At 34.3% G+C, this 27,827-nt stretch overlaps 1 protein-coding gene across 4 annotated transcripts in view; it reads right to left on the reverse strand.

Annotated features, from left to right (window-relative positions):
- GBE1 (1,4-alpha-glucan branching enzyme 1) overlaps positions 1–27,827 on the reverse strand; it is a 279,311-nt gene that overhangs the window by 90,322 nt on the left and 161,162 nt on the right. For all 4 annotated transcript variants that reach the window (XR_010407963.1, XR_010407962.1, XR_010407961.1 and 1 more), the window contains exon 8: positions 1,485–1,600. Coding sequence is in view for 1 of the 4 variants with exons in the window: in XM_054504127.1 (XP_054360102.1) it covers positions 1,485–1,600 (116 nt within the window). In the remaining 3 variants the exon portion in view is untranslated. The remainder of the gene's footprint in view (positions 1–1,484; positions 1,601–27,827) is intronic.

Here is a 27,827-nt window from a genome sequence, read left to right on the forward strand (position 1 = left end):
AAACTCAAAATAGATTAAAGACCTAAATGTGAGACCTGATGCCATAAGATTTCTAGAAGAAAACATAGGCAGTACTCTCTTTGACATCAGCCAGACATTTTTCTAGCTAGGTCTTTTTTGGCGAGGAAAATAAAAGCAAAATTAAACTACCGGGACTATACCAAAATAAAAGGCTTTTGCACAGTGAAGGAAATCGTTAACAAACAAAAAGGCAACCTACTGAATGGGAGAAGATATATGCAAATTATGTATCTGAGAAGTTAATATCCAAAATATATAAAGAACTTATACAACTTAACATCAAAAAAACAAATAATCTGATTAAAAATGGGCAGAGGACATGAATAAACATTATTTTGAAGAAAACATACAGCCAGCCAGCAGACACATGAAAAGATGGTCAACATCACTCATCGTCAAGGAAATACCAATCAAAACCACAGTGAGATATCACCTCATACCTGTCAGAATGGCTAAAATAAAAAACACAAGAAATAACAAGTGTTAGCAAGAATGTGGAGAAAAAGGAACCCTTGTACACTGTGGGCAGGAATATAAATTGGTGCAGCCACTGTGGAAAACAGTATGGAGGCCCCCTCCAAAATTAAAAATAGAACTACAATATGATCCAGTAATTCCGTTACTGGGTATTTACCCAAAGAATACAAAAACACTAATTCAAAAAGATATATGCACCCCTATGTTTACTGCAGCATTATTTATAATAACCAAGATATGGAAGCAACCCAAGTGTCCATCCAGAGATGACTAGATAAAGAAGCTGTGATTATATATACAATGGAATATTACTCAGCCATAAAAAAGAATGAAATCTTACCATGTGTAACAACATGGATGGGTCTAAAGAGTATAATGCTAAGTGAAATAAGTCAGTCAGAGAAAGACAAACACCACATGACTTCACTCATATGTGAAATTTAAGAAACAAATCAAACGAACAAAGAAAAAAGAGACAAACAAAAAACCAGACTCTTAAACATGCAGAATAAACTGATGGTTGCCAGAGGGGAGGTGGGTGTGGGGATGGATGAAATAGGTGAACGGGATTAAGTATACACTTACAGTGATGAGCACTGAGTAATGTACAGAACTGTGGAATCTTTACTTTTGTATACTTGAAACTAATCTAACATTGCATGTTATATTTGAATAGAAAAAAATTTTAAAAAATAAAACATTTTTAAAGGAAAGCTACACATTAAGGATAGCATATTATTAAGTAGATATATTTCAAAGAAAAGCATTATTGTTTATTTACTTATAAAATGTAATTATATCCAACCTCTTGCCAAGAAGATCAGAAGTCACTAGAGAAAGGAAATACACAATGAAACTAATAAAAATCAAGCCAACAATAATGGTCATTGCAACTCTGTAACAGAACTCTAAATCTGGTTTTAATATTCCAGTAAAGAAAAAAAATGAAATCATTAGTTGCATCTGTAATATATTAGGCTACCTACCCATTCCATGGTGATGATAGAGCATGGATGTAACACCATCAAAACGAAATCCATCAAAGCCATATTCTTCTAACCACCATCTTATGTTTGACAGAAGGAATCTTAAAACTTCCCAGCTAAAACATTAGAAAAAATATACTTAAATGCATTGTTTATAGTGGTTTCTTTGATTGTTATACATTGTTTGCTAAGAGTATTAATTACAATTATAAATATCGTAGGGATCATGATGCTCAATGAAATATACAAAAACCAGAAAACTATTATTTATCACATTTGTTTGATGAAATTCATTCTAAGAGATTATTAAATTTCTTCGGTTGCAAAATCACTTAATATCTAAGAAAAACTGAGAAAAAGTATGTAAATTGGGTCCAAAGTGTAGGGACTCTCTTATTCAATGCTGTGTACTCAGCAATCATACAAGGATTACTACATAGTATTGCTTACAGCAACAGCAATGAAAAAATCTGTTACTGATCTTTAAATTTTCATTAAGATTTTTCATGCAACATAACCATAGTTACATAGCTCCTCCTTTTAGAAAATGTAATTTCATTATCATTAGAAAAACTATCTCCCATGTTTGCATGTTTGCTTAAAATATTTCCCCATTCTACAATTTCAAACATACATTTAGAATAAAAAATTTTAAAAAGAGACTTAAAGTCAACCACATGATAACCAATATTACATTTACTATACTATTGCATTTTGTGAGGATAAAGGAAAAGAAACCTATAACTCAATTAAAAACGCCACACGAAACAAGCCTATTTCGGACATTTGAGAAGAAGGCATCGTCAATTAGTATTTTCTTTAGTCATACAGTTATGGTTGAGTTCTCTATCTTATTATAACTCTGGTTTTAAGACTTTAATACCTCATTTAGTTTAATGACAAAGCAGTTATAGTGAACACAAATCTTTAACCCAGTTAAAATTTATGTATTTTTTTTTAAACCTTCCATATATTCAAGAGCAATCTGATATAAGTGGATATTAAGCCATCACAATCAACTTCAGAAGAGTAAATCCAAACTTTGGGGAAAGATAAGTTGTTAGTAATTAACTGCTTTAAATAAGTTACTTTTTGAGTTTTGCAAACTTACTGAAATTTAAAAAAAAAATGAAAAAGCAGAAATACAAACAATCCAGTAGTTCTGAAAAGGTAGTGAGGAGGTTTTAGATTCTAGTTCCAAGCCATGATGAAGGTAGAATTTGCTAATGTTTCTATGAATGCATATTCATTTGGGGGTTAAGGAAAAAAAAAAAAAAACTCTGTTTAACAAAAAGAAATTAATAAAAACAAAGAGGTATTCTACAACCAAACATAATCAAAATTACTCTATTTTGTAGAGGATTTTCTAATATCGATACATTTTTCGAGGTTTTATTTAAATTAAAAAGCTCATTTTTTTAGAGACATTTTGGTTCACAGCAAAATAGAACAGAAGCATGTCTATACTTTTTTAACAAAGTCGCTATAGGAGTACTCCAGAAAGAAGACATGAAGAAACTTCCCTATCAATAATCCTTTGTAAACAATATTTTGAAAAGGACATACTTTTCTCATTTGGCTATTCAACTGGTAATGTACATTTTACTTCTGAAAGGTAAATGGAAAGATATTTTTAGTCAAAAATACCCCAGAGTAGGAACAAAATCTATTTAAATACTATATATGTTGGGTAGATATATGAAGATATGAGTATGTAAGAGATTACAAAAGGTCTCTGGGCCTAATGTGCCGTGCACCACTGTTTTGTTTACCTTGCAGAGTACTTCAAATTCTCACTTTGAATGCCTGCAGATAGAACATGGACCTCCTAAGCTCTTCCCAGTCCCTGCCACTGCACATTTTCTAATACCAGCCTTATACTCCTTTATACCACCAGCTTGGGCTTGTGGAGAGTTGCTATCAGTTTCTAATACAAATATTATGGACTGAATGTTTCCTAGGCAGACTACACAGGTTTAAATGTAAAAACTGTGTCCTAATTTCTACAAAGATAAAAGAAAAAAAAGAGCCAATGATAGTGCAATCCAATAAAAACAAAAAAGGGGGATGATGTGAATTTAATAACTGAAAAGAAAGCATTGCACAATATCATTTAGTTGATGATTATGGGCAGCATTATTAATGGCCTAGTCATTCCTATTACTACAATATTTAATCTGTTCTCTTCTTGACCAAAAAAGGTATAACACATTAAAAGAAAAAGATATATTTAGCTGTGACTATATGAGTAGACAGATTCCTGGCATGGATAAACAGAAAAGGAATTCCCTGTGATAAGCTTAACAACTATTATAGGGGCACCTGGATGGCTCAGTCGTTAAGCGTCTGCCTTCGGCTCAGGTCATGATCCCAGGGTCCTGGGATTGAGCCCCTCATCGGGCTCCCTGCCCGGTGGGAAGCCTGCTTCTCCCTCTCCCACTCCCCCTGCTTGTGTTCCCTCTCCAGCTGTCTCTCTCTTTCTGTCAAATAAATAAATAAAATCTTAAAAAAAAAAAAAAACCCTTGCTGAGTAATATTTTATAAATAATTAGCTTTTATTAAAAAAAATGATCTATTTGTGCAGGAAATAGGGGGAAAGACAGACTCATAAATATGTTCTCAATATCTCTGTGATCCCAATTTTGTGTCTCTTATCATCTTACATGATAAATCTAGATGGACTAATTCACTCTTGGTAAACTCAGCATCCTAATGAACCTAACTTTAGGACACAGATTGTATAAAATCAGAACTTTAGAGTTCTAACAAGACAGAGAACCAGGAAGACTGAGATCTGAGTCTATAAAATGACCAGACCTTCCAGGGACACGAACCAGAACCCAAAGCTGAAAAATAGTAGGTCATAGAGTGTTTATATTGTCACTGGAATGAAGATGTAGCTCCCCCCTCTTTTCTTCTTACACTAGGTAAACATCCACCTGAATATAGACAGTTTATTTAAGTATTATATAAATATTATTTATCCCAGATCACTGAACTTAAATTATAAGAGGAAAGCTATGCCAGGGGTCCACCAGAACCTCCAGGTTCAGTGATTCACTAATAGGACAGACAGGATTCAACATATAGTTGTGATCATGGGTATGATTTATTATAGCAAAAGGATAAAAAGCAAAATAAACAAAAGAAAAACCACATGGATGGAGCAAAGTTCAGGAGTCTAGACACAAGCTTCCAAGAGTCCTCTCCTGATGGACTCGCACTTAATCCTTCCAACAACAAACTGTCATGACACCTGTGAAATGTCTACCAGGGAAACTCATTAGAAACGCAGTTCCTAGTGATTTTATTGGAGGCTGGTGACTGGGTATCCTCTGCCTTGACAAGTATCAAAACCTAGATTCCCAGAAGGAAACTGGGTGTTCAGTATAAGATATATGGCTTGTATGAAGTGTTTAGGTGCAGTGAAAAACTGTTTTCAGTCCCGGGAATGGTGAGAACCCTCTCTAAACCCAAGTCCCCAACGGCTAGGTAGGGGCCAATCTTGCAGGCAGGCATTTCTAAGAATAGCAGTCATAATTGTGCTATACTAACTCTTTTTCTGCAGGAAGCACAGCCTAACATTTATTATACAATTATAAAATACTTAACTATAGGTTATTGAAAAAAAATACTTCTTTGTGTGTGTGTGTGTGTTAGGTATATTTATTTATTTAATTTTTATTGTTATGTTAATCACCATACATTACATCATTAGTTTTTGATGTAGTGTTCATGATTCATTGTTTGTGCATAACACCCAGTGCTCCATGCAGAACATGCCCTCTTTAATACCCATCACCAGGCTAACCCATCCTCCCACCCCCTTCCCCTCTAGAACCCTCAGTTTGTTTTTCAGAGTCCATCGTCTCTCATGGTTCATCTCCCCCTCCGATTTTCCCCCCTTCATTTCTTTCTTCTTCTTCTTCTTCTTCTTCTTCTTCTTCTTCTTCTTCTTCTTCTTCTTCTTCTTCTTCTTCTTCTTCTTCTTCTTCTTCTTCTTCTTCTTCTTCTTCTTCTTCTTCTTCTTCTTCTTCCTTCTTCTTCTTCTTCTTCCTTCTTCTTCTTCCTTCTTCTTCTTCTTCTTCTTCTTCTTCTTCTTCTTCTTCTTCTTCTTCTTCTTCTTCCTTCTTCTTCTTCTTCCTTCTTCTTCTTCTTCTTCTTCTTCTTCTTCTTCTTCTTTCTTCTTCTTCTTCTTCTTTCTTTCTTCTTTCTTCTTCTTCTTTTTTAAACATATAATGTATTATTTGTTTCAGAGGTACAGGTCTGTGATTCAACAGTCTTACACAATTCACAATTCATAGCACTCACCATAGCACATACCCTCCCCAATGTCTATCACCCAGCCACCCCATCTCTCCCACCCCCACAACTCCAGCAACCCTCAGTTTGTTTCCTGAGATTAAGAATTCCTCATATCAGTGAGGTCATATGATACATGTCTTTCTCTGATTGACTTATTTCGCTCAGCATAACATCCTCCAGTTCCATCCACGTCGTTGCAAATGGCAAGATCTCATTCCTTTTGATGGCTGCATAATATTCCATTGATATATATATATATACCACATCTTCTTTATCCATTCATCTGTCAATGGACATCTTGGCTCTTTCCACAGTTTGGCTTTTGTGGACATTGCGGCTATAAACATCGAAAAACTACTCCTAAAGTAATTTTCCCTCAGAGGTACTCAGATTTCAAAACCAAGTGGAAGAATCTAAATACACGTTAAAAATCTAAATGTGGGGCACCTGGGTGGCCCAGTCAGTTAAGCCTCTGACTCTTAGTTTTGCTTGGGTCATGGTCTCAGGGTCATGGAACTGAGCCCCTGTCAGCTCTGCACTTAGTGGGGAATCTGCTTGAGATTCTCTCTCCCTCCCTCCCTGCCCCTCACTCTTGCTCTCTCACTCTCTAAAATAAATAAATAATCTTTAAAAATCTAAATATGTAAGGAATCCAGGTTGAGGCATTCTGCTCTACATGCTACCTTCCACCATCAAACGAACAATGAAATCATTAAGCCTGTACATGAATGAACTAGTTCACTGAATCTAAGATTTCCCTTTTAAAGAGAAAACATCAGAACAAGCTTAAAGAACAGGTACCAGTGGAAACACAGATTTTTGAAAGATGCCTATTACTATTTCTACTATCATAATTTTCGAGTCCTGTACCTGTAAAGTCCATTTTTCCTTCTTTTTTTGGGGGGGGGGGCTGAGGAGAAGGGTGATGATGTATTCCAAATTATGACTGAATGAGAAATATTACTCAACATGCCCTCTAGTAATAAATAAACTGAATCATCTCAACTGTCTGGTTTGCCTTGATCAAAGCGTGAAAATGGCAAAAGGTACAATAAAAAAGGCAATTTACTTTTTCTACCTTAAAATGTCATCAGACAGCCCATCACACAGTTGATATATCCCGTTGATTAGAGTCTCATAAAAATATAAAGCAGAATTTAGGAGCAGTTTTACTCTGGCGAGTCCCAGCAGACAAGGTGGGACTTTTTTTTTTAAGATTTCTCCATTGACACAAGGGTTTTAAACCCTATTCTTAGAAACCAAAGGGCAGCCTAGTTTCCCAACAACTGGAAGAGTTAGATGCTAAATTTTAGAAGGTGATGCCAAAATAATATATATTTTGGGGGTCAGGATGAATGTGTATGAGAAGTAACCTATTTTAGTTATTAGCTTTATATCTTAAACTAATTAACATGTTAGTTGTTAGAAACTAATACTACGTGATCTATATTGCCAAGTTAACTGATTAGATTACTCATATTTTTTTATTAAGCAAAACAAAATCGCTACAATCCAGAAAAAGATAATAAAATGCAGCTGACTTTCAAACAGTTGTCTGATATAAAAACTGAATATATGGCTGAATAATATATACACTTAAGAATTTCTGGCAATCAAAATAATCAGGATTCTAATTGGTTTAGTGTCTGAAATATTCAACCTGTAATCAAGTAATGAAGCTTTATTAAGGACATTTTGTTACACCGATAATTCCAGTATTAAGGTTTCTAGAAAATATCCCTAAAATCAAAAACTGTTGATTGTCTCACATTCTGCCAATGAATTTTATAATGAAATAAAACAGTCAAATTTTCTTGGTGAACAAGTATAATCAGATATAACAACATTTATTAGATGAAATTACATTTTATAATTTAAACCTATTTGCCAAAATGTTGTTTTTAATTGTGGTCCCGAATAACTTCTGGGACATTCAACATAAGCAACTTTGTCCCCTGGATGTTATTAAAACTATTAGTACTGTATAATTAATTTGGAAACATTATTAAAGAGACATTAAATAGAAAAATCTAAAGAGAATTATAAATTTTTCTTAGTTATTCCACAATCTTTGAAGCTGAATGGCTATCAAATAGTACAGCCTCACACCATGAAACAAAACTCCATGCTTTGATCTGGGTATTTCAACTCAGGCAGTAGGTCGACCTTGAGAAAATACTTTAAGACTTTTTCTTTTATGAAGAAGGTATGGCAAGTCAAATAAAAGGATGGAATCCTAAATTATGATAAAAATAACATTTGAGAAGGATACTCTATTGAATCTACTGCCACTGAAAAACAGGTAATACCTATTTACTCCATTTTTAAAAATTAAAAAAAAACACCTCTTCTATTAATTTAAATTTAATTAAAGTAACCACTAAAGAAAAAATGCTGTATTTCTGCTTGTACTTTGTCAACAGAAATTATACTCTGTCAGTCAATAGGAAATCATTGAGAAATTGATCAATATAATCTAATGATCATATCTGATACTAGAGAGTAGTGTCATTGGTCATAAAATGTATCTGGGTTTTCAGACGCTGAGAATTATACTGAGGTTATTGTATATATTAATTTCAAATAAAGTTAGGTAGCAATTAGCACAAAATGCTGGTGAGACAGATTGTTAATTCAACTAAGAATCTGTAATAATATAAATTTCAGAACATAAATGATTATTATAAAATATGATTTTGAAGTTTTCTTTTCAATATCACATTATTTTCTGGATTTCAACCCACACAACTTTATTTTATATAAATTAATATGTTGTTTAATCCCATTATATCCACTCAGCCCTGGTTATCTACATTCATTATTATAATAAAACATTTTCTTTCCCTGAAGGCCTAAATTGTACTTAGCTTATTAAATATGGTATAAAAATTACTTCTATTTGTAGTGTCTGTAAGTCCAATCAGGTATTCTCTAGGAAATAAGTATGAAAAGATAGCATATTGTACCTTTATATGCTAAATCCTTCCAATTATACTTTTGCTTAAAAAAAAAATACTTGAGAAATTTTCAAGTCTCTTTTTCCTCTAATTTGATCGATTTCTTAACAAGCATGGTCGCCTGCTCAAGATTAGGAAAAGCATACTTGAAGGGGTGTGTGTTTGTACCTGTGTGTGTGTGTGTGTGTGTGTTTGTCTGGGGAGTAGTAAGAGACCAGAGGGACCATCAATGAGGGCAAAAGTGAAAGTTTTCAGTCTGATATGAAAGAAAGAGACAAACATAAATCAAATAATAACCCACTCTGATAATGATTACCCTGGGTATTTAAGAAATTAATACATCATTTATTTTTAAATCAGTTCTTATTTCTTTGCTTCCTGACAAAAACTGTTACCAAAAGTGAATTTTCAAAGCATTGCTTATAAAATACCCTACTAACGTTTGGAGAGAACTTAGATCTTTTTCAAAGTGGAGGACCCAAAAAGTTGAGCAGGTGAAGGTACAGAAAGTAGAAAGCCAAACCATGTCACCCTTTCTGGTGAAACACAGGTGAGGTATTCTGTGAAATTATTACACATCTCATCTGAAAAAAACATTGTTTTTCTCCAGAATAAACCACTGTAAATTAACTAATTATACTTAAATATATATAGACATGGGCACCTAGATATACACATATCCATGTCTTTCAAACAAGGTTAAAAATCCTCCCTTACTTATAGAATGAAGCTAATTACTGCTCCAGATCAAAACAAGTGACAGTGATTTGAATGTATATTGATATATATCTTTGACAAATATTAAACCAAAATTGGTCAGCAGCTTTTAAAAGCTTATTTTTTTTTAAGATTTTATTTATTTATTTGAGAGGAGAGAAAGAGAGTGCACAAGCAGGAGGGAGGGGCAGAGGGAGAAGCAGAGTCTCTGCTGCGCAGGGAGCCTGAAATGGGACTGGATCCCAGGGTCCTGGGATCATGACCTAAGCCGAAGACAGACAGTTAACCAACTAAGCCACCCAGGTGCCCTAAGAGCTTCTTTTAATAGAAAAGTTTGGAAACATTAACTATTCATATGCTTCTGCTTTTTCATTTTTTCCCTTCTAATTGATTTATTTCTAGTAAATTAACTGTGATATTTAAGTAAGCTATTATAATACTTGTATTATAGAAAAATACATTCCTGAACTTGATAATTTCCTATCATTTTATTAAAATTTATTAGATATAACATGTTTATTTACTTTTATTTATCCAGTTTCATTTCAAAAGATGATTTGAGGCAACTTATAGATCAATATATCTGAACAGCATCAAAAATAAATGAGAAAAATACAGGTGAGGGAGAATAAAGATCTTGTAGATACACAAGAATAAAGCATCTGGTAATCAGTTTTCTTTTCCAGTCCAAAATAATAGGATTTCACAGACTATAGTGACTACAAGAAGATTTTCCTTGACTATCACCTCCAAATAATGAATATTTTAGGGCAACATTTGAGGCTTACATAGTTTATATAAAGATCTTTAAATATAGGTATTTAGAACCCCAAGGAAGTTGTTTTCAATATGCAAAAAGGTACTCTGTAACCAAAAACAGATTAAGTACTCCAGAGAGAAGGTGAACTGGGGAATATCAGTTACACAGGGATAGAGGTAAGGCAGGGTGCAAAAAGAGAGGGACCTAGTTCCTCAGGAAGTGGTGTGCATGCATGCGCATGTGCATGTATGCGTGTGTGTTCTGGGGTGGGAAACCCAAGGGAAACAGTATGTAGCTAGTTATTAGTCATATTTAAATTTCAACCATCACTTCTTCAACAGTCTTCACTTTTGCCCTGAACTTGCTAAATTGTATATAGCTCTCTAATGTATATCTGCACACATTCCTACAAAGCGACAGGTTTTGGGAGGTGGGCTGGAGTAGAAGAGAAAGGAGAAATGTAAATATTAAAGAGGAAATAAAAAGGAATTCCAAGTCCCTGAGTGTCTACTGGCTTCCAGACTCCATATATTATATTCAGTCTCACTTTACTGAGGCTATGGTATCAAGTATGCTTTATGGTTGAGGAAACTGAAATTTAAAAAAGTTAAATAAAATGCTCAGGGTCACCCAGGTAATAGTTACAGATGAAACTCAATCTTTTGAGTCCAAAACTACAATTCTTTTTTTTAATGATTTTATTTATTTACTTGAGAGAGAGAGCACAAGTGGGGATAGGGGCAGAGGGAGAGGGAGAAGCAGACTCCCTGCTGAGCAAGGAGCCCGACGCTCCATCACAGAACCCCAAGATCATGACCTGAGCTAAAGGCAGACACTTAACCAACTGAGCCACCCAGGTGCCCCCCAAAACATAATTCTTAAGTATAATTTTATACTGCCACATTTGGCATGACCATGAATATATTAATTCTTGTTTTTGGCAATTTCCTTGGTACATCATTTTTTTTTAACACTAAGTAAGTCCCACATATCCATTGCTCTTATATGTAGTCAAATTAATTGTATGAACTTGAACAAGGTATTTAACCACTCCAGGCCTCAGTTTTCTTTACTGTAAGATGGAAGAAAATTTCAGTACCCTCCTGAAGGGGATTAAATGAGATAATGGAATAATCGCATTATTAGCAGTTTGATATACAATAAAGAATCGACTAAGGAGAACTATTAGATAATTAACAGATTTTAAATGTGTATTTGTTTAAATAATAGTTTAAGTATAAATTAGAATAAGCCAATGTGTTCTAGTACTATATTTTTTATATTGAAAATAAATCTTCATAAAGGTAAGCATGTTTTGGCTAATATCAAAACAAAACAAGCCTTATTTTTTTAACTCAGCATTTTTTTTTTTTCTGAAGTAGTATAGTATTTACTTATTGATGCATTCAACATTTATTTCTTGAGTACCGACTTTGTGCCAGGCACAATGCTAGGTGCTGGGGATAGAGTAATGAATACAAAATACCCAATACCCATTTTTCATGGCATTTGAGGCCTAATGGCAGAGACAGACATTTTATAAATAATACCATAAATACATTTAATTATAATAGTGATTAATAATCTTGAAGATTCTATAGGATAAATTAGAGAATATATCACCCACCCAAATTGTAAGAAATAAATTAAGTTCAGAAAAGCTGCCAATCCATGTCTGACAGACATAGCAGGAATACGCTATCATTACTTACTATCAGTTTTCTAGTGTAGCATTTAATATTGGGCCTCCTTTAAAAATTGATTCTAATGTGTGGTCAACACAATCAGATTTTGTAGAAAGGTATCAAATTAGCCATCAAATAAACAGGTGAGGATAAGAAAAAAATAAGATGAATATTTGTATGTGATCACTTTGTGACTGACCTCCCCACATAAAGATCGATTATTTTCCCTGTTTTAATCATGTTTTCTCCAGAATGTTTCCCTTTAAAGAGAATTACCTTTGGAATAATATGCTTTCTAGCAATATACGTCTCTGGGAAATCCCCACTATATGTCATAACCTCTTTACCTATCAAATCTCATTCTGTTCTTACCTCCTGTCCCAATTCTCGTCTTCTTCAACCCAGATTCTAATCTTTCCGTCAATCTTGAGAATCCATTCTTTCCCTCCTTTGCTCTCTGTGGCTCCTTCATCCCTAAACTAGCTCTCCATATGATCTCTTCTTCTCTTTCCTTTCCCTTTCCTTCTTTAACCTTTTCTCTTCTTTCCCTTTTCTCTCTTGTTAGCCTCTTTTCCTTTTAAATCTTCATTGAAGAAGCAAAATGAAAGCCCATCAAACTAAACCAGCTGTTGTTTGAAATCCATAAATATACATATTTATATATGAATTTGAAAAGTTACAGATATTAGATATCCTGGTTTGATGCATTTTATGACAAAATTATGGCTTACTCCACTTAATGAAAATTAACAAAACATTTGTATTCGCAAAGAAACGGCAGTAAATTAGGAGTCAAGAAAACTGTATTCAAGCCAATTTTGCAAAAATGAGTATAAACATATAATCTCTCTGAATCTTAATGTAATAATTTTTAAAAGAGAGTACTCCATTATTTGTTCTCCTAAATTCATAAATTTTTTGTTAAAGTAAAATGTTAAGATAAAAAAAATTCTGACTTTTAGGATATAGACTAAATAATTTGAATCATTCCATTATACACTAACAGATTCCAGGTTTATCACATCAAATATTGTGTTTTAGACAATAACACAATTCTGGATGACCTGGAAAAATAAACAACTACATTCAAAAACAAAACTAAAACTATCCAGCCTACACCCCCTAAAGAATCAGATATAAGAATCATTTGCTACTTCTCTCTTACCCAAATGCTACTCATTATTCAAATCCTGGCATATGCTTCACAAAACCTGACAATTCCTTACATTAGTGCTACATAAAAGATAACAGGAGATAAGCTGGCTCATGCAAATAATAAACCTGGTCTTCCCAACTTAAACATATATGTCTATGTGGTAGGAACCACGTGCTGTATTTTTCTAAAAATTGATCTTAAACAAATTGATCTGAACTGAATTAATAAGGTGCAAAGAAAACTAAAAAACTCAAATAATTCACATTTATTTTAAAAAATCCAACATTAACTCTAAAGCACTAAACAACAACAACAAAAAACAAACTAAACTAATACATACTACTTAAGAAATCCCATTTTCAGAGTCAATGAAATAGGAAACGGAAAGTAAGAACACCACACTCCACTTCACTAGAATAAATGCAACTTAAACTATGATTATGATATTTTGGACACCTACAAAAGCGGCTCTGTAATTAGTAAACTGTAGACTTTTAACAAGATATTTTCATGAAGAAAACAAATTAAGAAATTATTTAGTTGGAACACTCAAAAGATTATCCTCTTTCTTTTCTCTCCACAGTTTACAATCCTTGTTTAGGGAAGTTTTACAACATGTTTACCACTATGAAGAGTAAAGTTATTAAATTCTTCACTAATCATACTTCCTTATCAATGCAAGTATTTATTATAAATTTTAATACACATAGGCATTTTGCAAATATATACCCCAATTAAAAAAAATGGTATGTCCAGCCTCTAGTTAGAGTAAGTTCAGAGTGGCCGGTATATACATATAGCCTACACTGGAATAAGAATGCTTATGATTAAATATTGAAAATTTCCCCAAATGTTATATAAATCTCTGGTGACAACAACAAAAGGAAGAAACCACAAAAACATCAGTATCCTTAAGGAATCATCAGTTTCTTTTTGTTTGTTCCCGTTATAAATTTTGCATTTGCACATTGCTGCCTAGATTTTCAAAGGATTCTGCAATGATTAATTTAACAATCTACCCATATTGCTGTAATATAGCCAAGGACTTTTACCTATATATAATTTATAATATCCATACCAAGGGCAGATTAGTGGGCAAAATAAAACTTCCAACATCATGTTACTAATGCAGAAATGGGTGTCACCAAAATACTACAACTTAAAAACAAACTTCTCAAACTTGGATGCGTGGTACCTCCAAAGATATACATAAAGATCCATCATCTTAAGAGTCAATTTGGCCTGATTAATTTGGAAGTAAACAAAATGAATTTTTAAAAATTCTAATAATTACAAATATATATACTTTAATTTTTTTTTAGATTTTATTTATTTATTTATCTGACAGAGAGAGAGAGTACAAGCAGGGAGAATGGCAAAGGGAGATGAAGCAGACTCTCTGCTGACCAGGGAGCCCTATGTGGGGCTTGATCCCGGCACCCAGGATCATGACCTGAGCTGACGGCAGAGGCTTAACTGAGTGAACAACCCAGGTGCCCCTACAAATATATACTGAATCCTTACTAAATGCCAGGCCTTAAGCTAAATGCTTTGCATGAAGTGTTCCCACATGGAATACCCACAACATTCCGAGGTATGCAGTATAACTGGGGTTAGTAAATTTTTTTTAAGGCCCAGATATAAACATTTTAGGCCTCGTGGTGGGCTACATATGGTCTCAGTCTATGTTGTAATAACTCAGCTCTGCTGGATGAGAGGGGTCATAGGCAATACGTAAAGGAACGGACATGCCTGCATTTCAATAAAACTTTGTTTACAAAAACAGGCAACAGATTTGGATAGATGTGGCCCACAGACCACAGTCTGCCTCCTTCTGCAATTAAAAGTCACATTTTACCAGTGTCAGTATGTAACGTGCCCACATCCACACAGCTGACGGGTGAGGAAGTAAGAATTTAAACTCAGGTCTCTTTCACTGCAGACTCAAAGCAGCTGTACCACTATGGGTATCTGTCTCTTGACAGCAATTTAAGAAGCTATTTAAGAGTAAAATAAACACAAATATATTCTAGAGTAAAAGGCAAAGTGACATGTTTGTAAAAGATAAAACAATGGAGAAGAAGAAACTTCACATTTGCAATGGATGCAGGCCCTGGGATAAAAACTTGTGCTCTTCAGAATATCAGGATATCTGGTGAAAGCTCTGAGAATTTAGCCTGTGCTTACAAAATGAGCTTTTTAAAAAAAGTCACAAAATTATTTTAAAGTTTTATGATATGTTTTAAGATTCCTTTTCCTACATAATGACACAGGATGAACTACTAAAACCACCCACTTGGAAATATATATATGTATATAGGTATATGAGATATGTATATATATATATATGATACTATAATTTATGATATATAGTTACAGTTATAGTATTAAAGTTATTGTTATTAATGCCCAGGCCCTTTGCAAATGTGCAGTGTGATGCCAGGTAGAGAATAATGACACACAGTTGGGCCAAAATCCTGCCCTTCCAGAGCGACACTACCCTAATGAATCAAGTCCCATCTCATCTGGAATAAAATCCAGTCTGTAGAGCTGGTTACAAGGTCCAATGTGACTTGCCTTCAGTCTAATACCATGACTTTCTACCCCCACCCCCCCAAGCCCCGGCTACAGAAGGCTTCTTTCTGTTCCTCAAGCACAATCATGCTCCTCTCAATCATAGGGACTTCGCACCTTTGCCTGGAATTCTCTGCCCCGGAGTGGGGCCCCAGCTCATATGTCAAGTAGACTTCACTAAAGAGGACACTGGAGAGGCCTTCTTTGGACACCAGGCTACTCTACCAACCACAGCATCCTCATTCTCATTTATGTTTTGCTTACCACTTATGTGATACTGTGAGCTTTTTTTCTGGTTTATTGAGTTTTTTGTTGCTATTTTTGTTGTTGTTCCTTTATTTTCTACATAGCAGTTATGTAACACTGTGTGGTTTTTAAAAATTAATTTATAATTTGTCTTTAACGTAATAAATCTATGCTTCTGGAGTAGAGGTGTCCTATTAAAACTGCTGTATCCCTGAGCCTAGCAGAGCGCCTGGCACTTAGGAGCTATAGAGTATAATACATGTAAGATGAAGGAATAAATGAGAGAGGAGAGGAAGCCCATTCTTAGGCATCAGAACTCACAGCGTGTTTGGGCACATTGCACCACGTGGTCCCTCCTGCTTATTTACTTAACTTTGGAGAACCACCCATAGGAAAGAAGAGAAAAAAGAGTCTAGGCCTCAGAGAAATTATACAATTTATACTATGTTTTAACTCTTTGTAATTAAATTTCTCAAAATTTCAGTTTTGTTTTAATTCATTAACTTTTATGATAGACTTTTAATCATTTCTTACTATTACTTTTGTATCTGTTACCATTTTTAGTTTATTGTAGGACAGCACAGAGAGTATAGATAAATGGGGATCACACAGAAAAAGAAACTATGTCTTAAGCAAGGAATGTTATAATGCTGTTCATTTATTTTTTTAAAAAGATTTTTAAAAATCTTTTGAGAGAGAGCGAGAGCGAGAGAGGGCAGGGGGAGAAGCAGAGGGAGAGGGACAAGCAGACTCCGTGCTGAGTGTGGAGCCCAAGGTGGGGCTTGATGCGACAACCCTGAGATCATGACCTGAGCTGAAATCAAGAGTCAGTTGCATAACCCACTGAGCCATCCCAGCATCCCTAATTCTGTTCATTTATGATTAGTTTTGCATTGGCCCCTCAAGTTCCTTAGAACTAAATCTGCTACTTTTACCAAAATTAATTCTTGTTGCTAAAAGTCACTAAATTGGATACTTGTTGAGTATCAGCATGTCATTACAACCACCAGTGGTTTTTCTGGATCAGTGGTCAACGTTCCCATACCAAACCATTTATTTCCACCAAGAGGGAATCTGCAACCTGTGCCCTATGTTTTTCTCCTCTATAATCCCTGGTTATGAGCTATCCCACATAACATTACTTTTGCCTAATATGGAAGTAAAATAAGGGCAGGCACTCTGCAGTTAAATCTATTGTGCTTCCTCCACTGAATATTGTTCTTGAGAGAAATTTTATGTAAGAAATACAAATTCTGAATGTTACTCTCTGATTAAATCAGGCATTTAGGAAAGCTCTTTATTTGGGCTACAGCATCTTTTTCCCTTTCAGAAAAGCCCTCCCAACCTACATTTTGAATACCTTTTTCGACATCATGCACTGAAAGTCATTGAATAGGTTTCTGATATTTTCTTTTTCATTGGCATATAGAACTGTCACTGTGAACAGTTCCCACTACATTACTCAATAACCCCCAAACAATAAGCAGTATGAGATAACTGGCAGTCACGATATATTTTGTTAACTCCTGAGGGTGATTTCCTTTCCCCTTGGCTGTTGGCAGTTTGTATGCTGAGGAAACATTATAAAACAATGTTTTATAATAATTTTCTGGGGTTTTCTTCCAACTATCATGATATCCCATGTCACAGAAAACTACCCTAAGTTTACTAAGAATCTCTAATGGAGCAAATGCTTTATCCATTTAATTATATTTAATTTTCTCATTATATTTATAGTAGGGATTATTATACCCTAATTACAGATGAGGAAACTAAAAGAAGAGATGTTAGTGGTTTTTCCAAAATCATCTGGGCAGATAGGTGGAAGACTGGGACACTGGTCCATGTCCGACTATCCCCCTTCCAAAACAATGCTCAAAGACAAAACCATAATGTCAGATTTTATTCTCAGACACAGCAAAATATGCCAATGATTACAACCCACAAGTTTCCCTGTCTCCCAAATTATTCTGTAATTTTGCTTCCTAGGTTTTTTGTTTTGTTTTTATTTTTTGCTTTCTCTTGTCATTTTGCTTGTTATTGATTACCGGTAAAGTTAATAACATTTTAGGTCTATTACAGGAAGTTCATGGAGTTTACCACAATGTGCCACTTCACTAGCCGTTTTGACTTGCCTTTTCTAGAGCCCTCTTGCTCACTAATGCTTTCTTCTAACTTACTAATTATCGCCACGATGTATTCCATTGTTGATATTGTTGGTTGTTAATGGTCAAACCTACTTTAGAAATAATTATGAGAGTAGTTTAATACAGATGTCAGAAATCTAAACAAAAATTTCTCACAACAGAGCCTCAAATAGCTCAAATTTGGCACTCCGACTTGTCACTAGCATAAAAATGTGATTGAAATTCATTCATAGCTAGTTGCATGAGGGACAAATGAGGCAAAAAGAGGAAAAAAAAACAGGATGTACAAAATAAATAAAGATATAAATGTTAACAGAGGATGAAAAAGGCATGTAGGCAAATGGAAAGGTCAAGAAAATATAGCCTTACACAGAACTTAGTATTGCTCTGAAGTGGAAATTCTTATAATAATTTTCTGGGGTTTTCTTCCAACTATCATGATATCCCATGTTACATATCTACCCCACTGGCTCAAAATTCACCTTCTCTATCACTAGGGCAACAGCACTATTTAAGCCAGCAAAAGCTAGTCTGAACATGATGTTTCCACATCTCTGCATTACCATCCAGGGATACAATTCTTTGACCTTTGTTTGATACAGCAAGTTAATCAAATAATAATTTGAAAGATGCTTTGCTTTATAGATACTTGTTAGTCTTTGGCAATGGTTTATTTTATGAAAAGTGGGTCTCTTTTAAAGATGAAATAGAGGAATATCTAGTTGAAGACAAATACATTTTTATGAGTAAAATATTTGTCGTGTTTATAAGATAAAAGGCCTACATTCGTTTCTCCTAATTCATAACACTTCATAAGGAAAGCCTTCTTTGAAGGTTTATGATCTTATTAAAACAAGAAAGAAAAAGCGATTTTGATAAATTAGAGGTGTAATATACATTTCTAATGTGGCTTTTAAGTGACAAAAGCTTGAAAGTGGCCCAGCCACCTCTGAAAGGCTATTCTCACAATGGCTGGCTGAAGCAAAAATACAAGAGCTCTCTGAACCTCCAAGGCTTGTTGATAACACCTGTGATTGCAGGTCGCTCCACTTGAAAAGAAATGTACCACTTTCCTCTCCAGTGGTGACCACTGTGTTCCACAGTGGGTCAGAGGTGACCAGGGTGCTTTCAAGTTCAGTTTTATATTCTGAAGAACTGGACTCTGAGTACAGACAAGTTTCCAGTTTAGCCTTTTGAAAACATAAACGTGGTCTGCTGTTCCTCTTTTAACATATTCCATTCATTCACTAAGTATAGCAGGAGATTTCATCTAGTGACCTTATGGAATTCAATTCAAATTAAATGATTGGTTTTAAGATTTTGACTAGATATACACTGAAGTGTTTTTTTTTTTTTTAAAGTAATCTTTACAATATTCTCCATGGAGATTAAATGAGGTTAAAAAACAAAACACTGTCACTAAAGAGTGATTTTTCCCATTACCTTGCTTACAAATTATTCAGAAATCCAGAAGAGAGAACAGCACCAATTCTTAATACACAATTAACATTTTGACACAATTACAGTTTTGAAGTATAAAATGAGTAGTAAACAACAAAGATATAATGCATTCCTACATGGGGCAATGGCTAAGACATTCTGACTAAAATGTAATATGATATAGTCAGAACTCATCGGGTATATGACATTTAGTTCAGAATTCCACATTTAAGAGGGACATATACAGATTTACATTTGCTAAATAAGTAAGAATTCAAAACCCTGTAATGCAACAGGAAAAACAACTGGGGGTGGGGAGATGGAAATCCATGCATTGGAAATAGAAAGAGCCCCACAGTATAATATTCAAAGACACACTAAGTAGAAAAGTGACTGGATCTGTTTCATGAACTTCCATGGGTTACAAACTGGTAGCCAGATTTTTAACCCAATATAACAAAACATTTTCTAATTGAGAGACCTGTCCAAATATGGACTGGGCTACCTCATGAGATAAGTTTCACACTATTGAAGACATGTAAGGGCAAACAGAATCAGGGCTACTGAACAAAAGACTAAAGATTAAACTATGATACAGAGGCTTCTTCAAAATCTTGTGTCTATGAATTTTCTGCTCTGAGAATTCTCTACAATGAGACAGCTCCCAGACTGATAAAGAGAGCCTCTCAGAGTAAAACAAATACAAGTATATAATGAATAACATTAGCTAGCAGCAGAAATAAATGTAACTAAGACATAGTTTTTAAATCCCCCCATTTTTTGATGGGGAGTTAGGGAATACCCAAATATAATCCAGGTGACAAGTGTGAACTGTCAAAACCAGGATGTAGTGAAACATGTGAGAAAAATCTCAAGAAAATTAATGTATTGAGGAAAGAGCAATGATCTGCATTATGCCTTGTAAAAGCAAACACTGTTACTAATCTTACTATTACTAATATGCATTAGTCACTACTAATCCAGCAGTGGTGGGAACAAAGGAAAACTAGTTACACAGAACTTAGTATTGTTCAAACTTTCCAGTTATATAGAAGTAGTAGCACTTGATAGACAAGGATGGTTCACAAGAAATATACTTTACTGAGATTACCTACCCTTTAAGACCATGTAACTATTATACTGTTAATTCCATGCTCATTTAAAAATCCTTAAAATCACTTATTTGGATTCAAAAACTCTTTGGAACAAAACAAAGGTAACTTGCTTATTGGACACAAGGGTTCCAATAACTTTTTAAGGCATATACTCTCATCTACTATTATTAGATCAGCAATTTTTTTATACCTTTCTCTTACGAGTTCAGTGTGTTTCCTCTATAGCTCATTCTAATCTAGGGGGGAAAATCTGAACTTTAAAGTTGACGATCAGCTTTGATCCACAATGATTTTAATTGGCATTGATGTTCTAAGACTGCATGCACAGCAGATATCCTGATTCACTAAGTTTAACCACAAGTTACTTTTTAAAAATCTATTTGAAAAGTTATTACCTATGTCAATATGTTTTTGAAAATGAAGACTACTATCAAGTCCCTATGAGAGGTAATAGTTAAAAAAGTATTAACATTTTCATATATTTTCTCCCAGCTACTTTGTTCCTTTTGCAAAGAGGCTTTTAATTTTTTTCAAGTTTTATTTAAATTCCAGGTAGTTAACATATAAGGCTTTTAAATTTTCTAATTAAACTTTTGATTTTGAGATCTAGATTATCATACAGTTATAAGAGATAATACAGAGAGGTCCTGCGTAAACTTTACCTGGTTTCCCCAAATGGTAACATTTGGAAAGATATGGTAAAATATCACAGCCAAGGTAGAGTCAAGATACAGAACAATTACATCACTAGAAGTGGCCCTCTGATGCCCTTTTATGGTCACACCATTTTCCTCCTGCCTTCCCATGACTATCTTTGAACCCCGGCAAGCACTAATTTATTCTCCATTTCTTTATTTTGTCACTACAAGAATGACATATAAATGGAATCAAATGGCATGTATGTGCCCTTTGGGGATAGTTTCTTCTCCACTTAGCATAATCCTCTGGAAATTAATCCAAATTGCTGTATATACCATGCAGTGTTCCTTTTTTATTGCTAAATAGTATTCCATGGCATGGATATACAACAATTTGTTTAACCATTCATCCACTGAAGCATACCTGGGTTGTTTCTGAGTACTGGGCATTATGAAAAAGCTGCTAGGAACACTGATGTAGATGTATTTGTGCGGGGGGAAAAAAACAAAAACTTTTAATTTCTTTGGGATAAATATCCCAAAGTACCATTGTTGGGTTGTATGGTAGTTGCATATTTAGTTTTACAACTACCACACTGTTTCACAGAGTGATTGTAATATGTCATGTTCCACCCCAAGAATGACCATCTCCCAGCATGCTCACCAGCATTGGTGTCATCACTGTTTTTGCCTTAGCCATTTGGATAGGTATGTGGTGATATCTCATTGTAGTTTTAGTGGCTAATAATATTGAATGCATTATCATCTGTTTACATATATATATATATATATATATATATATATATATACCATTCATGTCCTCTATTTTCCGGTTTTTGTTTGTTTTACTGTGGAATTTTGAGACATCTTTATACATTCTAGATTTGAGCTCTTTGTTGGGCATATGGTTTGCAAACATTTTCTGCCACTCTGTAGCTTTTCTTTTCATCATCTTAACCAGGTCTTTATATTATAGTTTTGATGACAATTTATCAATTTTTCCTTGTATCGATTATGCTTGTGGTATCAAGTTTAAGACCTCTTTGACTACTACATTCTGAAGATTTTTCTCTTGTTTTTTTGTTTCCCTAAATATTGTCCAGTTTTACATTTTACATGTTAGTTCATGATCTGTTTTGAATTAACTTTTATATAAAGTGTAAAATTTAGGTAGAAGCTAAGTTTTTGCCCATTGATGTCCAATTGCTCCAGCACCATTTGTTGAAAAGTCTATCCTTACCCCACTGAAGAGCTTCTGTAATTTTGTCAAAGATTAGATGGACATATTAGTAAAGGTCAATTTCTGGGTTCTCTGTTCTGTTCCTTCAATCTGTGTCTATCCCTCCAATGATACCACACAGTCTTGATTACTATAACTACATCACAAGTCTTAAAATTGGGAAGACTGATTCCTCCCACTTCATTACTCTTTCACAGATTGTTTTAGAATAGCTAAAACCTTTTAGCTTTTTATATAATTTTAGAATGATCTTCTGCCTTTTTATATAATTTTAGAATGATCTTTATATTTATATCTATAAAAAATCTCGATGAGATTTTGATAGGAATTGTCTTAAACTGTTTTTTATTTGGGAAGAAATGACATCTTTGCTATGTTGAATCTTCTAATCTATGATCACAGTATGCACTTCCATTTTCCATCCTTTTATTCCATTCACTGGTGTTTTATAGTTTTCAGCATATAGTCCTGTATATATTTTATTAGATTTGTATCTAAATATTTCTCTTATGAGAGAAAAGAGATGGAAAACAGGAGGGAGAAAGAAAGAGAAGGAAAGATAAAGGAAGGGGGGGTAGGAAAGAAGGGAGAGCAATTATAAATGGCATCATATATTTAAATTTTAATTATCATATATTCATTGTTAGTGTATAGAAGCAACTGATTTTTGTATACTTTTCTTGCATCTCGCAACCTTGCTAAACTTCTCAGATTTTGGAGGATTTTTGTTTGTTTGTATTCCTTGAGATTTTCTACATATCATCTGTAAATAGGTACAATTTTATTTCTTCTATTCTAATCCATCTTCTCTTCCATTCCTTTCCCTTCCCTTTCCTCTCTTTTTTTCAATGGTTAGGTCTTCCAGCACTATGTTACATAAGAATGGTGAGAGCAGACTCAGTGACCATGCTAGAGCATTTTAAAATGTATTGACAAATTGTTTTCCAAAAGGATTGTAGAAAAGTATATACCATGAAAAGTAGTGCACAGAAGTTATCCCTACTCCTAAAGAGAGGGTGGACTAGTTCATTTCAGAAAATCCCTACAACTCCATAGTCCATGAATTCAAGTGATACCACTGAGGATCATTTATCATATTAATTTTTAAACATGACTATATTAGTCTAGGTTCTCTAGAGAAACAGAATCAATAAGATATATGTGGACATATATGAGGATAATTATTATAGGAATTGGCTTATGCAGTTGTGGAGGCAGAGAAGTCCCACAATCCGCCTTCCGCCAGCTGGAGAACCAGGAAAGCCAATGATATAATTCAGTTCCAGGGGAGATGATGGTGTAACTCCCAGTCCCAAGCTGAAGGTCTGAGAACTATGGTGCTACTGCTATGATTCCCAGAGTCCAAAGGCCCAAGAACCTGGAACTCCAATGTCCAAGGGGAGGAAAAGATAGACGTCCTAACTCAAGGAGAGAAAGAATTTGCCCTCTCTTCAACTTTTAGTTCCAATCAGGTGCTAAAAGTATTGGATGATACCTGGCCCACACTGGTGGGCAGGCCTCTTTACTCAGTTTACTGAATTAAATGTTAATCTCTTCCAGAAACACCCTCATAGACACACCCCAAAATAATGTTTACCAGATATCTGGACATCCCTTAGCTGAGTTAAGTTGATACAAAAATTTAACCATCAAAATGACAGAGAATCATAAACTTGGACTATCAGTGAGAAGTTTCTTTTGCCTTTGCATTCTCAGCACCCGTTTCTCCCACTCTGGTTCACTTTGACATTATTGCCTCACTTCTTTCCCATAACTCAGACATTTCATTGGTGACATCTCCTACACTGAATTTTCCTTTGTATAAACAGCTTAGGGATGAGTTTATGCCAAGCTACACTTTATAACTATAGGATAAGTCCTTGAGAAAGTAAAATTACTTACTTACATGCCTACTGGAAAAGTTATGACTAGAGCCAGAGATATTTGTGTTCCACTATTGATTTTTACCTTTTAGTAAATCTACTCATGAGGCAATTTCTGGGTCTGAAAAACTGCTACATACCCAGAAACACCTGACCTAATATATCCTTGAAAATGTTTGGACTTGTATATGAGACACTTTTCAAACTTTTCAAACACCGATTCTTCGTATCAAAATAAAAAAATAGGTAGAAAATTATTATAATTTTGCCACATATTTAAAGGAAAAGTAATTTTTAATTCACTTGTTTTTCAAAAGAAATCTTCTAAGTTATAAAGTCATTAACAGTGCTGATATTGACACACTGGTCTCTGCCACACAAAAAGCATCATAAATAAGCATTCTATATAGATATTCAGCATTATGATTGAACTATAACTGTGATGTGCATTCTATAGAAAATATATCCTTCCCATTATCAACACCTATATTAACTTGACTCAAATTTACCTTGCAAATAGATGTGTACATACATATATATGAAGAAAATCTATAATTTTTCCACTTAAACTTAGAATGAACATAGTGGTTTTATGGTCTTCTGCTATTTGACCATGTTGAAGTCAGAATAAAGAGAAATGAGAATAATACATCTGACATATATTAAATGTACAATTACAGGCTATTATGCTAATTAAATAAAATTGACAATTCTTCTGTATTTAAGTGCATATTTCTGTATTTTTATATTTAAAATTTTTATATTTACATTGTTTATAAATAAAAATAATTATGGCAGTTAATTATATGCCATGATAGATATGATAGATAATGAGGTGGTAGTTTGGAACTTACAAATTATTTAACACTTAACATATACTTCATGGGAGGTGGGTAAGATAAGTACTTGACAAAAATCATGACTGTGGAATGGAGAAAATCTGTACAGCAAATAATTATATACATAATTGTTTGAAAATTATCCTCTAGGTCAGAGACATTCACATTTAAAAATTCTTTGGGGACTTAATTAAAATAGAGAGTTATCACTTCTCAAAAATATGATCAAGAGATTTAATTTTAGCTTTGCACGTTTATTTTGACATTTTTAAATGCATCTTAATGTGAGGAAGCAAAGCATCATTTTACATTTAAAATAGTTTTTCTATTTACTTTTTAGTAGTAGGTCTTTTTAGTAGGTCTCTTAGAGTAAAACCTTTCCATCATAAGTAAAACAATAAAGTATGAAAATGTCATGACCATCAAGATATACACAAACTTATAAACTAAAATATCTCTATACTTAGGAAGAAGTGGACTTTATAAATGAGTTGATACATTAAAAAATATCTCATGACTTCCTATCTTTTTTAAAAAAAGTATTCATAAAAAAAGTATTGCTTTCATGAATTACTCAGAGCACACATGAAATTAAAGCTGAATGATATAAAGCCTATCAATTAAAAAATCTGTACTATGTGGCAGCATGGGAAGATGGAAATATTTTTTAAATAGAAATACTTTTTAATATCAAAAGTCAAAGAATATTTTGCATTAAAATATCTCAAGAAATGTATAGAGTACTACTTTCTCAGGATCCATACTTTTATTTACGTATAATTCTGATAGTTATTAAGAGTTTGCATTGGAGAACAAACACATGATGTGGATAAAAAGTGAAAAGGTAGGTCACTGGGGACACCTGGCTGGCTCAGTCAGTCGAGCATGCAACTCCTGATCTCAGGGTTGTGAGTTTGAGCCCCACATTGGGCACGGTGCCACTTAGGAAACAAACAAACAAACAAACGGCAGGCCACTGAAGTGATATGTTGTTCAGTAGGAAAGACTAACATGGGGAATTTTCAATGTTATACATTATTAGGCCTATAAATGAGTACTTAAGAAGGGGAAGTCCAGATTAAACCTGTTGGAATGAAGAGAGAAGGGAAGCATTTAAGGGGGCAGGGACTGAAATGTAATGGGAAGGCTTTTGTGAAAATTTCCTACAAGGGGAGATAGATATTTGGTCTTGAAATATAAGATATTCCAAAAAGAACAGTAAAGGAGGGAGAACATTTCAAAGGAGAAGGAATGGCATGGGTAAAGATACAGAGTCTCGGTATGTAAAAGGAACTCCACATTGTAGAATTTAGAGAGGCAGAAAGAGATCAGATATTAATTAGAGCTCCCAGTTTGCCAAGAACCTAGAATTCATCCTTTGTCACAATTACCTTAAAAATGTGATCCTTCCCGCTCTAGGGCTTCAGTGAGATACCTCAGCACCCAGTGGATAGGAATCAAGGGGCTAAGGGTGTAGACAGTTGAGGAAACCCCCTACCTTGATGCCTCAAGACACAGGTAGGAATAACCCATTGCAACTGTTGTCTGTTGTTCTTAAGGTTTGTGTGCTTCTTCCCAGAGACTGGCTAAGGGCATACATACAATATGTGAGAAGAAATGCAGCCACATCCCTGCAACAATATGGGAGAAGAAATGCAAGTGCTACAAGTGTCTTTTAAAAATCATGCCATCTGTTTCAATATGTGTGTTTTCTTAGAATTTAGAATTAGGTCCTTTTATACACCAAAAAGTTGTAATTAAATATATCCAGGGACCCGTAGTTTCTGTCCTGGGTGAAAACAATACAAGGAGTTAGGATTCTGTTGACACACCCCATGTACTATCCCAAACACATGTGCTCATGCACACACACATTTGTATACATTCTCACACGATGCACACACTCACATACACTAGGCTTTTCTTGCCATAGCTGCAAACTGGACAACACCCTTGTGTTGTCTACTACTACCTGCAATTCCAACCACCTAGTGATTGACGGCATTTTTTGTGCTCAGGACTATTCAAGCATTCTAAAGAATCCCACCTTTGGTCAGTGGGACTAGAAACAGTAAGGATAATACGAGAAATACTTGGGATCATATTTGATATGGATTAACCAACACATGAATTTTCTATGTCTTTGGGTCCCATATTTCTATCTCATATGATCAAGCAAGTATCAGGCTGTGACATCATCTATAAGGTGGAGGCAATCTCAAGTGTGACTCTACGACAGACATTAGCTCTCCATTTCCACCAGAGCTGTTCATGTTCATCTGTTTAGAAACAACTGCCATGGGCTATAACTCACCACCGGATAATTTAGCTTTGTGAGTCACGCACCAAATTTGCAGTTGAGAAAGATCACTCCAATAATACTGTGAAGAATATGCTTAGTGATGAACTGAGTATATTCAAATGTCTCTCAAGCTTACTTAACTTATCATTAATTATATCCCCTGCTGTGACTTATTACTTAACAGATCTGACCTGAAAAACTGTGACACTTTTTGTTGATATTATTAACTTTCTGGAAAAATTAACTCTGAAAATTTAAGGTAAATGGAGAAAGCAAAATTGTCATTCACAAATTTATGGAGGGAGTCCTAGGAGACTGCCCTCCTCCCAACTTTAAAAC

Source organism: Mirounga angustirostris, unplaced genomic scaffold (genome assembly GCF_029215605.1).
Source record: "Mirounga angustirostris isolate CCGP_5_RB_7025 unplaced genomic scaffold, mMirAng1.0.hap1 SCAF_1, whole genome shotgun sequence".
Taxonomy (NCBI): Eukaryota; Metazoa; Chordata; class Mammalia; order Carnivora; family Phocidae; genus Mirounga; species Mirounga angustirostris.